The sequence below is a fragment of the Chinchilla lanigera genome, unplaced genomic scaffold, assembly GCF_000276665.1.
Source record: "Chinchilla lanigera isolate Chin_1 unplaced genomic scaffold, ChiLan1.0 scaffold00086, whole genome shotgun sequence".
In the NCBI taxonomy this organism is placed as follows: Eukaryota; Metazoa; Chordata; class Mammalia; order Rodentia; family Chinchillidae; genus Chinchilla; species Chinchilla lanigera.
Window position 1 is genome coordinate 3,737,735 of NW_004955487.1, and position 12,474 is coordinate 3,750,208.

A 12,474-nucleotide genomic window follows, 5' to 3' on the forward strand; every position below is an offset into this window, starting at 1 on the left:
CCTTCCAAGGACAGATAGCTGGGAGGGACTCTGTGAAGACCAGAGAAGCATCCACCAGGTCCAGTGGGCATCAAGGAAGCCATGCAGAACCCTCAGAGTGACCCACAAGGGACCCTTCTGGCGGGAAAGGGGCTCTGCAAAAGAGTGCCATACCCTCTGTAATGGTTGATACATTGTGTCAACTTGAGTTTAGAAGCATAACTAAGTGACTCAGCAGGGGCCAGGATCCTCGCTTTGCAAACATCCTGAGCCTGTGCAAGAGGAAGGCACAAAATAGCGTGGGCAGGTAGCCTGCATACAATACAACAAAGGAAAAGAGGCTTGCTCTCCCATCTCCCTTTGCTCTTCTGCTTTTGCTGTCTTCTGCCACCTTGAATGGTTGCCCCTCACCATACCAGTCTGCCTTGGAGCCAGCGCATTACAGACTGAAACCTGCACAAACTGTGAGCTAAATAAACTTTCCTTCCTTAATTTAGAGTGTTGTGTATTTAGTCTCAGCAATGAGAGAGAATTAACTAAGTCACCCCCAATACAATTAAAGTGCTTTCTTTCCAGGTGCAGAATTGGAGGGCACAGGTTGTCCATAGAAGGGACAGTGAGGTCATTCTTCAAGTGGTGAGACAGGTCCCCAACAACGTCATCATCCTTCTGCTCCCTGCTCTGTGCTCACAGCCACACTCGCTGTATTGTGCCCTGGTACCATGCCCAGGCTCCACGGTGACACGCAGGGCTTCTTCCCCTGAGGAGCCTGACACTCTGCACAAACCTGCATTTCTGCAGGTAAGGAAAAGCAAGTCAAGTTAAGGAAACAGAACCCTGGGTTCTGTGTGCTGCACAGGCCAGCGTAGCCCAGGCCTGGGACCAGCTCTGGAACTATTTTGCATATTTCCACTCTTAATCTCCAGGACTCCCAGGCCCCAAAGACAGCAGGAACAACATAAGAAGTGACTATCCTTGGGAATCTATCAAAGCAGGGTGGTTCCTCCGTGCCTAATTTTTAAAATCCAGCATGGAATTGTACATTACAAGAGCATCATATTTTGCTACAGAAAAATAACCAATAGTGAATTTTGAAAAGGACATATTTTTAACAGGTAGGCACTGGGGAGAGAAAGGCAAAGCTTACTAAAAGTCAGGAGGAGACCGTATAAAATGTACTCACTGTTGGACCTCACTGGGGACTCTGGGGGACCTCCAATAAGGGTAGTGTTTGAAGGTCTCCAGCCCTGCAGCAACATAAAAATGATTGTCTTGCAAATCCTTGGAGTTGTCTAAGAGATGTCCGTTCATGGTAAATAACCTGCAAAGGTGGGAAGAAGAAATGGGATGTATCTTAGGACCAGGAGCATAGGGCTTTGGGTGTTTGTTGTTTGTGACACAACCAGTGTGTGAACTACACAGAACAGACAGACTCACCACCAAGTGAGCCCCATGTGGGTACTCAAACCCTGCAACAGCAGCTTTTGCTGGATACATCTGCTTTCCACTTTGAGATTCGGTTTTGTTTTGTCTCTTTGCAGCACTGGGGATTAAACTTGGGGCCTTCACCCTCAGCTACATCCCCAGCCCTTTTTAATATTGTTTCTTTTATGACCAGCTAAAGCAAATACAAGTTGGTTTGTATAATTAATTAAAATTAACTGAATACCAACAAAAGGCTTCATGTGTTCTGGAAAAGCTTCCAAGCCTTTGTGCATAACGTTTAAAAAGGCTGTACTCTGAGAGGTTGAAGCAGGAGGATTACAGTTCCAGCCCGGGCAACTTACTGAGTGGATTGTCTCAGGTATTTTGTTGTAGTTAAGGAAAGCTAGCAGAGTTTTAAGATGAAACAGCTTCACAAGATGAGAGGATCAGCAGGGAAGGCGGCTAGTGGCTGGGATTTCACCATGAAAAGAGCAGACAGAGGCATCCGGGTCCACAGGAGGGGCTGGCACAAAACAGCAGAGCACAAGAGTCTGCCTGCCATGGGGGCAAATGCAGGCAAAGCAGGAGGATGTGCAGGTCAAGGGTAAGTTATCAGGAACCAGGCACTGCAGGGAGATGCTGCTGTCAGGGAAGATTTCAGTGGTAGGAGCTGTTTCCTAGCAACAGTCAGTGCAGGGGGTGGCAGACAGAGGAAGAGGGAGGGAAGACGCAGAGCTGCAGGAGGATGCCACGTGGAATTGCGGATCAGGGCAGCAAGTGCATGTGCAGGAGGAGAATGGAATAAGACACATGGGGAAAGTACCACAGGTAAAGATGGCCCCTAGGTGTCCCCAGGGGTCCGCAGATGGGCAGAAATCTTGTGAAAGCAAGACAGCAGCCCCTCTGCAGCTACTTCTGACCCTAAGTGCAGGATAGGGCTGAGCATGTTATGCCTAGTACATTCCAGTGGCACAGAGGCAGGTCCTCCTGGCCCTCTGAGAGGTGGTACCTGAGATCACCCCTGAGAAGGGACACAGAAGGGACAACCATGAGGAGCCCTCAGAACTGACTGTGACATGGGACAGAGTACTGCACATGGAATGCAGTGCTTGGGGTCTTATTCTGTCCCTTCTACAGCCTTGGGACATTTGGTGCCTGATCCCACAGTGGACTCAGGCAGCTGGAGCAAGTGTCCCAGGAGTGAACCATGACAGTAAGAAGGTATGGGGCTGACGGATAGTACTGGGGTCCTGCAGGTGTAAGGAGAGGTCACCTAAAGCTCCAGGGGTTGAGCAGTGTGGATCAAGGGGAGATCCCACCAGCATAAGACAGAGAATTGTCATCAATGTGAAAATGTTACTACAAAAGGAGAGATTTCCATCATGAAACAAGAACAGGAAACCATAAAAGGGAGCCCAGAGAAAGACTGATTTGAACTAGAATAGTAGATTCTGCAAATGAGAAGAGGATCAAGAGACGGAGGGAACAGGGAAAAGGAGAGGAGAGGGGAAGTAAAAAGAATTAAGACGTGTTGTGTGCATATACCAACTCCCCATGATGAGTGGAATCATTATGTACTAGAAACATGTACTGGTAAAAATAAAAATCAGGGAAAAAAAAATAGAATTGTAGAAACAGTACAATAATGAGATGGATTTTGGAATAAACATAGGTAACGGAAAAATTACAATTTGGAAGATAAAATCTGGGAACTCTCCTAGAGGAGAACAGGAAAAAATAAAGAAACAGGATCTATAAGGAAAAGTTCAGCAATGAGGGTCAGAAGTGTCAACACACAGATAATAAGAATGCACTGCAGTTTATCTAGCCTCATGGTTTCAGGGGATTCAGTCCACAGTAGCTGCTCCAAGGCAGGAACATCATGGCGGAAGGACGTGGGGGAGCAAAGCCGTTCAGTTTATGGTGGCCAAGAAGCAGAGCAATGGAACAGCACCAAAAAGGAAGCAGCAGGGGCCAGACGTAGATTCAAGGTCACATTTGCATGACCAACCCAGACACAGAAGTGTGCATTACTAATCTCTCAGGTGGCTCCCAAGCCAATTAGGTTGCCACAACTAAGCTTACCCACCACAGATGGTACAAAGACTGAGAAAATATAACCTGCTTTAAAGTATTACAATCAGAGTTTACGGCAGATGGTCTAAAAGGAAATGCTCATAGAAAAATCCAAAAACCACCCAAGTAGGGGGCGTCTCCTTACTTCCGCACTCCTCCAAGAGGGAAGACTTTTTCTCCGATCGTGGCCAGCACGCTACTCCAATCTGACAGGCTGAATTTGGGTATGATAATTTTTATAGGTGGGCTAAATAACTTTCCATTTGTAAAAACACTGTAAGAATAAAAAAGCAAAGCATTCATTAGTACCTATAAATGGGAGAAGAAAATACTAAAAACTCATAGAAAATATATGTACAATTACAGACCCTCACAAGCATCATGATGTGCTAAACGGCACCCAATTTTAGAGCCAGGCCCTGCAGAGGCACCAACCACATGGGACAGTATCCTCAAGCCTGCTGATATAATGCGGATGTTAGGAAGATGCTTTTTACATAACCTAAGGTGCCCCGGTAAACAAAACACTACTTCTCTCAAAGCATGCCTTCAACTACACTGATGGGTAAAGTGGAAGAAAACTGTCCGTTTGGGAAATAAATAAGGAAATTGTACCTTAAAAAGTGTAGCTGGCCAGGCATGGTGTCACATGCCTGTAATCCCAGTACTCAGGAGGCTGAGGCAGGAGGATCACTGTGAGTTTGAGGCCAGCTTGTGCTACAAAGTGAGTTCAAGGCCAGCTTGAACTGCATAGTGAAACCCTGTCTCAAGAAGACCCAAAAAAACAAGTGCAGCTACTTCCCTCACCATGGAGCCAAGACAGAGTCACAAAGGAAAAACAATAGCACCTCGGTCCATGAAATTAATTCTTTCCATGACTCTGGTCGCAAACTGAATTGGACGAGAACCAAATCAAACTCAATGGTTAGGTTTAATGTTGACTTCATGGGGAAATTTGATTTGGTTCTCATCCAATTCAGTTTGCGACCAGAATCATGGAAAGAATTAAGTTCGTGAACAGAGGTACCACTGTAGCTTGCAGTCCTTTGAAAACATCATAAAAAATCAATCTCTCTGTGGCAGTCCTAAGGCAGCAGCTCCTTGAGATCCCAGGGTAGGGGGTTTGTTTTATCATTTCTACCTGTTAGAGGCTAAAGGGGTGCCCAGGAGATTTTCAAAACACAATGCAAAGTGTTAATGAGACATATTAACCCATGCCACTTGGCAAGCATTGTAAACTCTTGTCACTTGGACTAAGTTAAGGTGAAACACAAGTTTGATTTCCTTAAGCTTAAAAGGAATGTATGATATCATTGACATCCTTCAACACTGCAAAGGCTTAGCTTTACAATTCTCAATTTTTTTTTTATATTATTGTTTACTATTGCTGTGTTTTGGGGTTTTTTTGTTTTGTTTTGTTTTGTTTTTCCGGGACCGGGAATCAAACGCACGACCTTGCGCTTGTCAGGCAGGCGCTGTGCCGCTGAGCTAAACCCCCGGCCCTATTGCTGTGTTTTTAATAGGGTTTTTTTCTTCCCATTTCATAAACATTGCTCTTTTTTCAGAGTGAATATAAATTTTAATTTGATGTGCTTGTCACAATAAAAAGAATTCACTTTTTCTGCTAAAACCCTTTACCAAAAGGGACTTCTGGTCAATCCACGGTCCACCTTCTTCCATACTGACAGTACTGTCTGAAATAAGCCGTGGGGAGAACCGCCGTACACAGTGCATGGACGCACAGTTCCTCAGTGTGTGATCGCTGCCACAGTAGGGGATTTCTGCAGTGTTTTCAACAATTAGTCTCCCTAATTGGTTTGCGTCAAAAGTGTTTCTACAGATTACTGATAGTAATAAATATTGAAATAAAATCATCTCTGCTTAAATATTTAAGATTTTTAACATACATTTTTATCCTGCTGTTAAGAAGCACAGTGATACACTTACAATGTACAAGGGGCAACCAAAAACTAAACTGAATGTTTAATTTTTTTTTTAAGATTACAGCGAAAACATGTCATGAATCCCCTTCAAAATCCTCCCTCTCACTTCAGACCCATTTATCCCATCGTTTTTGCCACTTTTTGCAGATGCTCTGGACATCTTTTTCCTGAGTGTCTTCCCAAGCAAGGTATGAATACAGATACAGTGAATGCTGCTGCCCAGTACCATCCAACACAAAGGCAGCTCCTAAAACCATGACGCTGCGTCCTCATCCCCCTCAGTCACTGGGTCTGGCGTTGTGCAACCTCTGGCTCTTCCCCAAAGTCAAACCGACCAGGAAAGGAAAATGCTTTTAATCCACTCAGGACACTGACGCAACCAGGACTGTGCAACTAAAGACCCTCAGGAAAGAGGACTCCAGAGCTGCTGCAGAAAGTGGCAGGGATGATGGGATGAGTGTGCTCCAAGTCAGGGGAGGATTTTGAGGGTGATTGATAACAATGTGTCTTACTGTAAAATTTTTTTTTTAATTTAAACTTCATATATTTCTTTTTTTCTCTCTGTGACTTTTGTTTTTATTTTTTACCTTTTTGTGCCTTCTGGTGAGCAGCTGTTTTGGTTTGGTTTGGTTTGGTTTGGTTTGGTTTGGTTTGGTTTGGCTTGGTTTTTAAAGAGAAAAGAACATTCATCATATATTTCAATCACCCTTTATAGTTAAAAACTAGCAGTCTTCCAGAAGGGCACTTTGGCAGTACACATCAGTGCAATGTAAGCAGTCAATGGTGCTAAGCCAGTGGTCCATGAGAGCCATCCCAGAGAAATGTAGACAAAGATATTTCTCAGGCAGTTACTTATACAACCAAAGATCTAAAAGCCTAAATGTCTAAGTTTGGAGGAATAGCTAAATAAATTATGACATAACTGTACGATAATAAGTTATGCCAGTATCCAAAACTGTTTATGTTGAATTTATATTTATCAGGAGAATTGTCAAATATAATGAATGCTTAAAAAAAAAAAAAACAGCAGCAGGCTACCAAGAGAGCTCTCAAAGGAAATGCACTTCGAGGTAATCCATGTTTTTTCTGAGGAGTGGGATAAATTGGTGATTTTTTTTATGCTATTCTTTATTCATTTGTAGATTTCCACTTTTTTAGGAAAAGCATCTAAAAATAGGGAAAAACTATAATTTTTTTAATTTTTTTAAGGTAAAGAAAAGAAATGTCAGGGATGGCAGATGCATGTCATCCCAGCCCTGTGGGAGGCTGAGGCAGGAAGATCACAAGTTTAAATCCAGCTTGGAAGGGGCTGGGGATTTAGCTCAGGAGCACAGCACCTGCCTGGCAAGCGCAAGGTCATGAGTTCCATTCCTGGTACCTGAGAAAAACCAGAAAATAAAAAAAAATAAATCCAGCCTGGGCAATTTAGCAGTTTAGCAAGACCCTACATCAAAAAATTAAAAATAAAAAAGGCTGGGGGAGGGGCAGCTCAGCGTATAGGTCTTAGGTTCAATCTCAGAAAGGGAGAGAGTAAAGGAAGAAGAGAGAGAGAAAGAGAGAGAGAGAGAGAGAGAGAAAGAGTTGTAGCATTTGAAAGGCTGTGTCATTTTCCAAATAAGCAAACATGCTGAAGGTCATTGAAACAACTTGTTCTAAATTCAAAGATTCTTACCTCAGATTCTAAACTGGAAATCATAAACCAGTGCTCACTTTGTTCACTAAGGTATGCCCAGTGCCTGCCTCGTAGTTGGTGTTTAAAAACATTCAGATGAAAAGGAAGCAAATGTTTTAGCTCTCTGATCCTCCTTTTGAGATCATGTTTAGTAAAAAAATAATTTCTAAATTAATACTTACATGTTTAATGTGATAGTTCATGTTTGTTTGAAGTGATCATCTTTAAAAGTCACAGTTGCAATCTACCCTTTAATGAATGAATGAAAGAAAGAGAGAGAAAAAAAGAGAGAGAGAGACAGAAAAGGAAGAACGAAAAAGCAGTCTGGTGCATGCACACCTACAATCTGAGCATTTAGGAGGCTGAGGCAGGAGACTCACCATGAGATCAAGGCTAACCTGGGCTACAGAGTGAGAACCAAAAAGAAAGAAAAAAGAAAGTGTACATAGTAAAGCAGTTAATACACAGCAGAATTCACCAGTCAGCAGGAAAGAAGAAGAAGGATGGGGAAGAGGAGGAAAAAGGTTGGGCTAGGAAAGCCGGTCAGGAAGAGAGTATGCTTTTTAAGGCTTCGTGACATGTTTTGACTTTTCACCCACAATCCTGTACTCACTTTATATGACGGTATATTCGATGACATGTTTGCCACCTGGACGGCACATTTATATCGCAATGCACCACAGGTTTGATCTGAAAAAGACAGCATAAGCCTCAGAGTGCCATTCTCAGGAGAAGACACCAGGTTAAAGCCCAGCAGTGTGCAGAGCAGCATCCCCCAAGCAGAAGAGAAGTCCCCTCATCACAGATCATCCAGTGGGACAGGAGGCACTCACAGACAGAAGGACGTGCACTGGGGGCAGATGGGTCCTGGGGTGTGGGGTGGGGTGGGGTGGTTTGGGGCTGAAAGCTACGCACCCCAGTGGTAGAGAACACAAGAGGTAAAGGGCAGTGTGCACAGAGGTGACAAAGGTCCAGGAGGAGAGCCACACAGAGCCATGCCACATGGCTGGCACCTGGGACGCACCCGGCAGCTCGTCCAACAATCACACTTCCCAACAGTGGAGCCCAAAAGCTGACAGGGTTGAGGCAGGAAGCTGCCATGGAAACTGGGGCTAAATCCACCTTCTAAGTCAACCATTAGCCCAGGACTGGGATGCCCAAGTTTAAACACAATGGGAAAGGTAGGCATGTCACTTAGCTTTTACACAATAAGAACCTGGACATGTATTCTGGGGTCTTCTGCAAACCATGGCTCACTCAATCCTAATTATCATGTCATTGACTATGCAGATTTAACTCCACCCCTTTATGGGCTCTGGACACCATGACACTTCCTCCAAGAGCATAAACACTCAAAAACTCCACCACCCAAAGAGGGCCAAGCCAAGCTGTCCACTGGCGGGAGTCAAACCTCCGCCCAACCCTTCAATCCCACCCCAAACTGTGAGGCTTCGGAATGCTCAGCACTGAGCTCTCTTGGTGCCACGAGCATTTCTCACTGGCGGGGCCCATCCTTCAGAGTGTACTTTCAGTTTCAAATAAATCTTTGCTCTTCCTGCTCCTTTGGGGCATCCTGCTCAGTTCTCTGTCCAGGACATCAAGTGCCAGGACAGCAGCCCCAGTGCAGTAACCCAGCGGCTTTCGTTTTCAGACAGCAAGGTTGGAGCACGTGGGTGGGGGAACCACAACCCCGTGTTCCCTGACCCCGCTCAGCTTCCCCTTAGAAGAACGCCACAGCCTGGGCCCACATGGCCGGTCTCAGCTTCAGCCTAAGGTGCACAGGGTCTGACACCTGACAGGGAAAGAACTGGGGCCTGGCGGGGCGGACCAAGGTCCCCATTGCCCCAGTCCCATGGGGAGGGTGTGTGTGGACACCAATGTCACCACCCTATGCTGCAGAGTCGGACTCCCCTCGGGGACCCCAAACGTCACGCTACCATTCTTTGAGCTCTGAGGACCATGGTGGCCTCTGTCCCCAGCCATAGGAAGAGCTCCATGGGGTCCTTCCCCACCTCCTCTTGTCCCTCTCCTTGTCCACTCCCCCCTGCCTGCCTGTCCCTGCCAGGGTCCCATTCCCCTGCCCCTCCCACTGACACCGCTGTCCCCACTGCCTGCTGGACAGTATGCACACGGCCTTCTGCATCGTCATCTCCCTGCTCCATGTGCCGGGCCAGCCTGGCTCCATTTCCAGCTACTCCACACCTGTGAATCGGGGCCCCATCTGCCACCAGGTGCCTGCTGCTCCACATAGGCCTGCACCCCCATTAGTCACCCCTGCAGGTGCTCCTGGAACCCCAGCCTCCCAGCCTGCCCTGCTCCCTGTCCCCTCTGCTACCAGCTCACGCACAGGCAGGCAAGTCACTGGAATGCTCCCCAAATACTCCACAGGGAGCCAAAAGCTACCCACAGGAGCTCCTGCACCAAGGGTAGCCCAGTGCCCAATGGGAGCTGAGACCCAACCACAAACACCATCCCCACCAAGGCAGGAAGCACCAGTGCTCTCTCTGCAAACTGCACAAGGAGGGGTATCCAGGAGCAAGCACAGGGGCCCCAAGAAAGAGGAGGAGGTGAAGAATGTGCGGGCTGTGAGAAGTCAGCTCAGCACAGCGCCACCATCCTGGGACTCAGGATTTGACCTGGTGGGGCGAGGGAGGCAGTGGAGGAAACTGAGGACCCTGAATCCCAGCTCCTGCTGCTGTGGGATTGCAGGAGACTACAAAGCTCTCTGGACAGCAGCTCACTGCTTCTCATAATGGGGATGCTGGGCTTCAGGGAACTTTTAGGAGAATCAAACAAGAGAAGAGATTATAAAAGGACCCGTGCTACCCCATCACGTAGTAATAAGGTCTTAACCCAATCCATGAGTCCTCACACCACAGGAGGGGAGATGGGAGGCAGAGCAGGCAGAGCAGGCACCTTGGTCTTGGTCCTGAGTTCGAGTCCCAGAACCAAAAAATCATACTAATAATAATTACAATACCATAATATAACATAATAAAGAAAATCAGATATATAAAGAAAAATAAATTAGCCTGCACTTAGCTTTGAAAACTTTTGTGGCTGCTGTGAGAGAGATAAGAGAGAGGAGGGTTGCTGTGTAGGGTGACTTTCACTATCACTGATGGAATCACTGCTGTGTACTGACCCAATGGCCCAGGGGAATCTTCTCCTTTTCCTGCAGCTTTAACAAGAACCTGTCCCATGACACTTGCTTCTGCCTCCTATAGAGGATTTTGCAAAATGTGGCATTGCATTGTCCTTACACCGACTCACTGCGCACACTGCTACAGCTTTATTCGGGTGGTGTTTTCTACAATTTTGCATTGTTTCCCCTTTTTACACACCTCCCAAATCTCATGTGAAATGGGGGATTCCTCTGCCTGTTTCTCCTCCTCCTCTGCAGAAGAGCTCTCCTCCATAACCTCTTGCTGTTGGGAGACAGTCACCCACAATACCACAACAAGACAGAAAGGGCTGGGGGGGACCACTGGCTCAATTGTGATCATATGACATTAAGCATCATGTACTATTTGTATTACAAAACATCGCTCCTTTATCAAGTAAAAATTTACTAGAAATGTTTGCTCATCTGATGGTGTTTTGTTTTTGCTCTTTGTCTTTTTGAGACAGGGTTTCACTATGCAGTTCAGGCTGGCGTAGAACACCCAGCAATCCTTGGGCCTCAGCCTCCCAAGTGCTGGGATTACAGGTGTGCACCACCACACCCACCTGGTTTGGTTTGGTCTGGTTTTATTTTGCTGTGAGACAAGGTCTCACTATGCAGTTTAACCTAGCCTTGAACTCACTATGTAACCTGGGCTAGCCTTGAACTCACAGCAATCCTCCTGTCTCAGCCTCCCAAATGCACCACCACACCTGGCCAATGGAACACTCGCAGAACAAGCTACTCGCAACCCAAGGTTTCCCTGTATATAAAATCATACACACCTGCATACGAAGAGTGGAAAAAATCAAAACCATGAACGTCAACAACTGGCGGAGATTTACAGCCCACATTTGAAAACAAAACAGAAATCAAGCTTTGCAGAATTCTGTTAAGGTACAGCCGCCCTAAGAACAGCTTTTGGCTTGATTGCATAAATTATGGAAACAATGAGCTAATTGCTCTTTTGATGTGTTAATGATTCATTAACCCTGATGTCACCTGCCTAATTAAATAACTCCAGCTATTAAGTACATGACTTTGGATTTGTTTTTTATTCACCACACTCCATAGAATAATCCACTGAGAAGCACTGAGTAAACGCGGCCATCTGCTAGTGACCACGTCTCATTCACATTTATCAGAGCCACGACTCACTCACGCACCCCTCATCTGTCCGGGCCGCTGCAGGGTGGCGCTAAAGACACCGATCCCACAAGTGCATGACCCTATCTCACTGTCCCAGCTCCCTGAAGTGGATTCTTTGTCTGCATTCCAACCTAATTTTCCAATCAGCCAGGCCAACTCTCCAGGTAGCAAAGATTCACATTATGAGCCTGGTGTAGTGGTGCTTGCCTGAGAGGCTGAGGAAGGAAAACTGCAAGGTCAAGCCCGGCCTGGGTAATTTAACAACTCAGCAAGACCTTGTCTCAAAATACAAAATTTTTAAAGGGTTGGGGATGTAGCTCAGTGCAAAGGTCTTGTGTTCAAACCTTAGTACCACAAAAAGAGAGAGAGAGAGAGAGAGAGGCCTGGATCATCATCCTGCTGCCACAGTCATGACCTCCAAAGCCTAAGCTGCACTGCGACCCCACAGCACCCTGAGGAAGCAGCAAACAGAGGGACACACACAGGATGAGGCAGCAGAACTCAATCCACCAACACTGGGCGTGCAGCGTGGGCAGCAGGCCGGGGGCCCCAGGAAATGTCACACCACGCGTGCATCTGTCACCACGGTGCTGGGGGCTGCTCAGCACCAGCACAAGGAGGTGGAGTGCCACACTGTCTCTCCTCTCCCCTCAGCGTCCCCTAGCTCTGGCCGCGCGGGACAAGGGACCGCTCCCCTCCTGCAGGGCCTGAAGAAGGTGGAGCCCTGAGAAGCTTCCCAGTGTCATCACAGAGGTGACTGGAGCTTTCAAAACGTACAGCGTATGCCACCTGGCAGAATGGTCTGGAGCCACCAAAAAAAAAAACTATTGTAATACAGGACCTCATTTGTTGACGTGAAGAGATTTTGTGATCAATTAAGTAAAATGGGATTCTGTAAAACAAAAAGTATGCAGAATGTGCTCCTGTTTTGCTTAAAAAGAATGTAAAGTTAGAAATACATATGTATGCAGATATGTGTATGTACAGATGTTGACACCATGTAGAAAAACACGCAATTCATCTCTGGATGAACAGCTTTCAGTGTCTTTTCCTTTGAATCATATATA

General features: G+C 46.3%; 1 protein-coding gene across 5 annotated transcripts in view; it reads right to left on the minus strand.

Annotated features, from left to right (window-relative positions):
- Positions 1 to 12,474, minus strand: part of Dcdc2c (doublecortin domain containing 2C) — a 57,962-nt gene that overhangs the window by 39,027 nt on the left and 6,461 nt on the right. For all 5 annotated transcript variants that reach the window (XR_001231154.1, XR_001231153.1, XM_013504343.1 and 2 more), the window contains exons 3-5: positions 7,709 to 7,785; positions 3,626 to 3,754; positions 1,163 to 1,300 (exon numbers count right to left, since the gene is read on the minus strand). Coding sequence is in view for 3 of the 5 variants with exons in the window: in XM_013504343.1 (XP_013359797.1) it covers positions 1,163 to 1,300; positions 3,626 to 3,754; positions 7,709 to 7,785 (344 nt within the window). In the remaining 2 variants the exon portion in view is untranslated. The remainder of the gene's footprint in view (positions 1 to 1,162; positions 1,301 to 3,625; positions 3,755 to 7,708; positions 7,786 to 12,474) is intronic.